This window comes from Miniopterus schreibersii, assembly GCF_964146895.1.
Source record: "Miniopterus schreibersii genome assembly, chromosome: 8".
NCBI classification, from domain to species: Eukaryota; Metazoa; Chordata; class Mammalia; order Chiroptera; family Miniopteridae; genus Miniopterus; species Miniopterus schreibersii.
Window position 1 is genome coordinate 28,313,599 of NC_138109.1, and position 7,914 is coordinate 28,321,512.

Below are 7,914 nucleotides of genomic sequence, written 5' to 3' on the forward strand. Positions count from 1 at the left end.
GGCTCCTCCGGGTCCCCGCCGCCCCTCCCGCCGCCTCCAGCTCGGGGCTTTCACCGCCTGAGCCGGTTGGTGGCCGCTGAGCACCCAGCGCCGGCAGGAGGGAGGGATCCCCAGGGACCTCGGGGGCGCGAGTTGGGGGGGGCCCACGTGGGGTGGGGTGGGGTGGGGTGGGTGGCGGCCGGTCTCCCGCACTCACCCGCCTGGCAGCTCGGAGATCCCGGGGCGCTCGGCCCCCCGCAGTCAGTCCCCGGAGTGCGCCGGCCGCGGGGAGCGCGGGGCGCGAGTGCGGGGCAGCGGCCCGTCGCGCGGATTCCTGCGCGGCCGTGGCCCCTCGGCTCCCCGCCGACCCAGGGGCGGTGATCTGACAAAGTGTCCCGCCCCCCGCCCCCCGCCCTTCTCCCCTCCCTCGCCGGGCTCTGGGGAGACCCCCGCCCCCCCAGGCTGCGGTCGGGACTTTCGAGCCCGCGGGGGACACACCGCCGCTCGCGCTACAGCGAGGGGGGCTGGTCGCACCGACTCCGTCTCGCCTGGAGCGGATCCCCCACCCTCCCGGGGGGTGGGGGGATGGAGCTGGGGAGCAGGGAGATTTTCCCAGGGACCGTGCCTCTGCTGGCCGCCCTCCGCCGGTCCTGCCCCTGGAAAGGGGCGCGGCCACAGCCCGCGGGGAGCTCGGGCCCCGGTGGGACGGGGAAGGGCCCCTGGGGGTTGGAGGGGGGAGGGAGTGCGGGGCTCAAGGCCCACCCGCTTGGCCTGTGATAGAGACCCCGAGTTCAGCTGGAAGAGCGGCTCCAGCCTCCCCCCTCGCTCTTCCCCTGTCCAGTCCCAAACCCTCCCGACGGGGACCCCGCGGCTCCCTCCGTCCTGACAGAGGTCCTGCGAGGGCGGTGCTGCAGATGAGGAAACTGAGGCACAGGGCCCCACAGCCTCTTGCCCAGCCCCTGGGGGCGGAACCAGGCTGTGAGTCTCACCCCCCATCCGCAGCCCGGTCGGTCCCCCTGGGGGGCCCAGCTGGGATGTGATGTGCAGAGGCTGCCCCGCCAAGCGCAGCCCAGCCAGGGCCCTGCAGGGCACAGCCACGCTGAGGTCAGAACGGGGTTATTGGACAGAACCGATTTCATTTATTGAACAGAGCACTGGCAGAGCCCCCCCCCCTTAAATATTGGAGGGTTCAGGAGCTGCTCAGAGGTGAGAGGGTGCTTCCCCTGAATACCACCCACCACCCCACCCCTGCCCCCTTGACCCAACCGCACCTTCCTCCAAAGCAAGGATGGGGGGAAGGCATGCCTCCGCATGGACCGCTCCTGTGACCAGGTAGAGGGTCTGGGGGTACCCAGAGTGGAGATACACTTGGGGAAGGAGTTTCTGAACATTCACCTGCACTCGGGGGGGGGGGGGGGGGGGGGGGGGGGGGGGGGGGGAGTCTCAAGGAGCCCATGGTGGCTGGGGGAGAGGGGCACTAGAGGCAGGCCTTGAGAACTCCCACCCAGTTTCAAGGGTCCTTTGAACCCCACCCAGTTCTCCAATGGACATAGCTCTTGCCTTTCTATGTGTTCATTCCTTAGTTTATTCCACTCTGATCCCCATCACTGCTCTGTGCCTTGCCCTGTCAGCCTTTGGGGATACCATAGCCCTGCCTTGGGGAGGTCATGGCTGGGAAGGGTTGATGGTGGGCCAGGGTGTGAGACCACCCTCCCAACAGCTCAGGCTCCACTTGCTCCACTCCCACTCCCACTCCTGCCACCTTGGGCACTTTTGGGGGGTGCTGCAGGTGAGGATTGAAGATAAACAAGAGGAAAGGTTTCTTATTGATCAAGGAGGAACCACCAGGCCTGAGTTACTGTTGGTGATGATGAGATTGTGGGGAGAGGGGGAAGGAAAGAAGGGGCGGGAACAGGTAGGAAGGAGGAGGGGAGGAGGAGGCAGGGAGGGGAGTTGATTCTCCTCACGCTGGAAGAACCAAGCTCCACAACCTGCCAGTGCATGTGAAATTGAGCCCCTTCATGGATCTCTATCCCTCTATGGTCAGGGAGTCGGTCCCTGTAGCTCGCGTAGAGAATAGCAGAGGGTTGAGCCTTGGGTGGGGGAGAGAGGAGACCTGGGTGCTGGCATGGCTCCACAATCTCCCACTGTGGGACTTGATGGATTCTTTTCCTGCAGGGTCTCAGCTTTCCCATCTGTACAGTGAGATGGTCTCTCCCACTTTTGGTTGGGTTTTCCAACATCCACTGGGTATCTTCTGGATGCCCAGCCCTCTGCTCCCTACTCTGAAGAGGGGGAAATAAGGGCCATTCAGAGTGATGTGGGCCATGATGGAGGGAGCCTTCAGGTGGTGGGAACACAGACAAATCAGGGGAGGCTTCTAAGAGGAGGTGCCATCTACACTTATCCTTCAAGAATGAGACTTCCTAGCTTTGTCTTATGCTCACCATATCAGGACAGAAGCCACAAGGGGCAGATGTCTCTGTAGGATCATGAAGGTGCAGGTGTATGAAGAATGGTGTGGAGGGAGGAATAATGTTTTCTGCATAGCCACACACCCCTGGGCCAGGTCCTCCTCACCACAAACCCTGTGGGCACATGGGGCCTTGAGGTGGATCTCTAGAGAAAGCCTGGAGCATGTTTTTTTCCATTAAATTTAAGCCATTAACATTTATTGAGCATCTACCATGTGCCCTGATGGTAACCAGAAGAGGGCAGCATACACTAGGTTTAAATAGGATTAATAATAGTTTTATGAAAAAGACTTCAACCGGCCTGGAGACTGTCGAGAGAGGGAGACACAGCTGGTGGAAGAGGACCGGGGGGGGGGGGGGGGGGGGGTACTATGGTTAAGGGGATTCTTGGAACCAGGCCTTTAAAGCTGAGGGTTTTGAAAGATAGGAGCAGGGGGTCCTCCAGGAGAACATAAGCCAAGGCTTGAAGTCTGCAATGTGTTTAGATTGCTCAGGAGCAGTGAGAGGGCTGGGGAGAAGAAGGAAGGCTCGAGGTTTTGTCCGGAGTCTAATACCCAGAGTCTCAGGGGAGGGCTCAGCTCAGGAGTCACCTCCTCTTGGAAGCCTCCTATCATGGCAGTGACCACTTTGTCTAGGATTTCCCCCTCATGCCCCCCTCCCCACCCCCGTCTGGTTCACTGCTGCTAAGATCCCCGAGGAGTTGCCCAGAGTTTTGATGTCTCCAAAGGAATCGGATCCAGCCCTTCTATCCAGCCAGGGAGCTCTAGAGGCCCAGAGCCAGTCCTTGGGAACTGAGGGGCTCAGCTAGGCTGTGGTTTGTGTAGGCCTGTGGTTCACTTCTGTGGCCAGGCTGAAGCAAGGGACTGGGGTATCCCTGGGCCCTAAACTCCACAGAAACCAGTCAGTAGATCAAAAAGCTTCGCTGCAGTCCAGAGAGAAAATCCGGGTCAAGAGCCTAAAAGAAGGATCCCTGTGGAGCTTCCAGTGACATCTTACTTCAGAATCCTCTACCCCTACTCCACGTATTTCGTTGCCAAGAGCCTTGACCAAGTGAATGCAGATCTGGCATCTCCAGGGCCTGGTTCATCTCTGGTTTGGACCCAGGAGGGCTTTGAAATCAGGGTGGTGGGTGGGAAGGGAGGGCAGGGCAGGGGGCAGCCCCTCAGCCCTGGCCTCAGGCCTCCCCAGTCCCCCGACCCCCTGGCTTCAGCTTCTCCAAGGTTCTGCTCACGGTGGCCAGGCTGCTGCGGACTCCTGGGGGAGAGACCAGGATGGGGCTGCCTGAGTAGACAGATCTCTGGGTCAGAGCAACCCAGAGGGACCGTGGAGCAGAGTGGGATAGAATAGGGAGAGAGGGGAGTCCCAGGAGGCAGTTTCAGCCCAGTTCACAGAGGCATGGGTGGTCAGAATGGCCCTTCAAGAAGACAGCAGACGGGTGTGGGGTTAGAGGCAGGACTGGGGCTGGCTGCCTGGTCTCCGTTCTGGCCCCACTACTTCCCAGCTGTGTCACTTAATTTCCCTGTGCCCGTATATAATGTGGGGCTAATTATAGTACCTTCCTCATATGGTTGTTCTGAGAATGGAACAAATTAATATATGTGAAGTGCTTGGAACAGTGTCTGGCATGGGACCTTTTGCTGAGATTGGGCATCCTACCGCTGGAGGCAGGCACTGTGCGCTGGGGCCGTCTTTGAGAAACTCCTGCCCTGGAATTTTCCAGTGTGTGGGGATGGAGCAGGAGGAGGATTCCCAGTTTCAGGTACCAGCTCTGAGAGTTGGATTCCACAGTGTGAGAGGAGAGTGAGAAAATAAACTGGGGCATTGGATGGAAGTGAGGGGAAGGGGCAGCAAGGTGCCTTCTGTCCCGGTGTCCATGCTGGGCAGGACAGAGAGACCCTGAGGACAAACAAGCAGGGCTCAGCTCAGCCTGGAGCAAGAAGGTTTTGACTAAACACATGGAAGAACTACCCAGCTCTGTGGGCTCTCTGGGACTGGGCAGACCCCTTTTGCATGTCCCTCAAGATTTCCTGTGGGTCCCACAGAGCTGCTCAGCCAGAGAGGAAAGGTGGAAGATGGATTCTGGAATTTGTGGAACTTACCCTCTTTATTGCCATTGGTGCTGGATCTTCCCTCCCCCTGGTCTGGTGCTGGATGGGGGTGGATTCTCAGGCTCCCTGTAGGATGAGACCACCCCAAGCCCCCTGGTCACTAAGCCATTCTCAAATCAAGGCCAGTTTTGGAAAGGGAAGTCCTTCCTGTTGTCTAATCTCCATTCCTGCTGCTGTCTTCACTCCACCATTGCATTACTTTAGGCTTTAGGTCTTCCACACGATCTGGGCTGGTGTGTGTGTATGAGGGGAGGGAAGGGGAAATGGGCCTTTGAAGGAGAAGATGGCAGGTTTTTAAGGAGATGGGGGTTCTGGGGAGAACTGGGGATGTGTAGAGCTCCATAGGATTGATGGAGATGGGAGTATGTATGTGGGGCGGTGAGATGAAGTGGGAGCTATACAAGGGTCCTAAGGTCTTGAGGGAGATAGGTCTTTATGGTGGCTCAGGGATGAAGTGGTGTGATCTGGAGATCTTGGAGGTTTGGGGGAGATGGAAAATCTAACAGGGGAGATGGGAGTTTTAGGTGCTCTAAGCTGGTTCAGGCACTTTTGCAGCAGGCTGGAGTCTGCTGTATTGTAGTCATAGCAACGCCTGCACCCCCCCCCCCACAAACACACACACACACACACACACACACACACACACACACACACACACAGAACAACTCCAGTACACACAGCCAGGAGCAGCCACACATGTGGGCTCTGCTCCCCTGCACAGTGGGCCACAGACTTACACACAAAAGGTCTCACAGTCTTTGGCAGACTGCTGGGGGCGGGGAGGGGACTCACCTATATTAGGCAGGATATGGTCCAGATTGAACCGAGCCTTCAGGAAGGGGTAGGCCAAGATGAGGAGCCCTGGGATGAGAGACACAGAGGGGTTCTGTGACGGGGAGGGACCTGGTGGATGTGAGCTGCATAAAGCTGTGGGTGGGCTGTGAGCCTGGGGGTGGTTTATGAGGGTGATATAAGGCATGCATGGAAGAGCACGAGTGCAGGTTGGGACTGTGGGTGTGTAAATGTGAGCCTGTGAGTATGTGCATGGGATAGCTCTCTAACACCCAGCCCCAGGAGGGGCAGAGAGCAGTGCCTGCCTGGGGAAAGGGCTACAGGCTGTGTGGGCCCAGGCTCCTGGCTCCACCCAGCGGGCTGAAAAAGGGCCCAGCTGCCACTACCACCACCAACTCTCCCCTGCCCCACCCTCCTCTAGGGAGTTTTAGTCCTCCCCTGGGGGGCTCCTCAGCATGCTCCTTTCCACCCAGACCTGGGGAGGGGGTAGCAGAAGAGTGGGTCCTGCCCTGCCCATTCCCACTCTATCCCCAGACCAAGTGTCAGTCGCCCTTGGCGGGAGTTTACAGGTGCAGATGCCCAGAGCCCACAAGCCCAGAGCTTCTCGGTCTGTTTTTGGCCCAGGGTTGTGGAGTGGGGTGAGGGATGGTACTCAGCATCACTGGGAACATCAGTGGGACTCGCCCAGATAGGCAGATGGACAGATATGCCGCTGAGACATACTGAGGGAAAAAGGAAACCCTTTGTCTGAACTGCATCCTGTCTTGGCTCAAGGAGGGTCCACTGGGAACTCTGTCCCCTTTTACCTGCTCCCATCAACCCACCCCTACAGGCTTATGAATCCCACCGCAAACCTAAGAGCCCAGGCCTGAGACCGGACAGCCAGGGGGGGAGTAGCCAGAGAGGAATGTGGCACAGCTCCCTCTCCCGTCTCCTCGCTCTGGAAGTCCATGGAGGAAATCTCACCCCAACCTTCTTCTCCTTCCCTGTATCCCCAAAGCTGCCTTGCTCACACCTCTAGCTTCTACCCTCTCCAACCAGTTCCTGTTGTCCCACCCCTTCCCTCCATTTCCTGTTCACCTGACCATGCCCCTGCTCCCTCCGAGCCCAGCTCACCCAGACCAGCGGCGCCAATAAAGATACCACCCAGGGCAGCTGCAGCTTTGGACACGGAGACGCCGATGATGATGCTGCCGGCCACCAGGCCAAGGCCCACACACGCCAGCTGCAGGCAGCGGAAGTCTCTGCTGTTGATGGGGATGTCCATGCAGGCCTACCCAGGGCACCGTGCCCAGCCAGTGGGGCCTCTCCCCAGAAAAGCCCTGGAGGTCCTGATCCTCTTGGTTGTCCCTTGTTGGAGCTCTGCCTTGAGGGTGGAGTTTCTGGGCAGTAAGATTCTGGACTGGTAACCCTTAGATATACCTGCAACCCTATCCCACAGCTCTCCTTAGTGCCCCCCCCCAACCTTTACCTAAGATCTCTTCCAGGTCATCCCAGCTTACTGTTCCTCCCCTAAAGACCCCTGAAGCTGGGGACCACTTTTGGGACTCCTGCCTGGCCACATGCAGTGGTGGCTGCCAGAGTTCTGGAGAGCTGGGCCTGCCCCATGGAGTCCTCCACTGCCAGCCTCCTCTTGGGAGAGCTCAGCCCTAGCTCCCCTGCCCTGGACATCCTGCCCCAGCTCCCTGGAGCCTGCTCAGCTGCCACTGAGCCTTGGCCTATTAAAGTTTAAAGCAGTGGGGTGGAGGTGGGTGGGGCAAAGGGTTGGTCCAGAGGCCCGGCTCCTCTGAGATGTAGGCAGCAGGGAGGTGCTGAGTTATTCATGAGGTTGCAATGTGAGCTGCTGCCTGGGTCCCAGAGGCCCACTGGGGCAGTCAGCCAAGGTTCCACTGCTGGTCCCCAGCAGGGAAGGATGAGCTACTGGCTTCAGGTGGGGTTCAGTAGCCAGGGATGTGAGGAGACTCCCCCGCCACAGGTTCAGGGCGCACTCTGCTGTACCCTTGGCTTGGAGGTATACCTGAGCCTCTGCTCGGGGACTCAGAGAGAGTGACGGAAGGAGACCTGTAGGAGGTTCAAGAGGCAGGAACAGCAACTAGGACAGGAGGAGAAGGAGAGGTGTCCCTTCAAATCCACTCTGTATGCCTGTCCCTCCTTTACCCCATTCCATCCCACAACCTCTGGCTCCCAGGCAGGGCTGAGGGGTCCTAGTTTGAGACCCCCCCCCTTCTCCTTAATTAGCCTTGGTACCCACTCCCCTTTAGTTTTCAGTGGGCTGAGAGGGTGAGCCCTTCTAGCCTCCTGGGAACCCCGGCTGGGAGCTGATAGGGAAGAGCGGTGGTAGGGACCAAGAGGGAAGAGAAACATTTATGGGCTAGGGCTGGGAGAGGAACTGGAATGGGAATCAGCCTAGGTGGGGGCTGGTGTCTGTGGCCTGGGTCCGGAGACTGGAACATGGCTGGCACCTCCTGACCTTTGGCTTGAGCTCCTCTGCCCAGACTGTCTGACTCACTCGCAGGATCCACCACCTTGAGGCCGGGCAGCATTCACCCAGCCCAGCCAGC

At 59.0% G+C, this 7,914-nt stretch overlaps 1 protein-coding gene across 1 annotated transcript; it reads right to left on the reverse strand.

Moving 5' to 3' along the window:
• Positions 1-3,627: 3,627 nt before the first annotated feature.
• KNCN (kinocilin) lies at positions 3,628-6,706 on the reverse strand (the record flags this gene model as incomplete). The annotated part of the gene is made up of 4 exons (XM_081144366.1): positions 6,470-6,706; positions 5,354-5,422; positions 4,553-4,627; positions 3,628-3,707 (listed from the first exon to the last, which is right to left on the reverse strand). The coding sequence occupies exons 1-4, from the start codon at positions 6,618-6,620 to the stop codon at positions 3,628-3,630; spliced, it is 375 nt and encodes a 124-aa protein (XP_081000492.1). The 5' UTR covers positions 6,621-6,706.
• Positions 6,707-7,914: the final 1,208 nt, after the last annotated feature.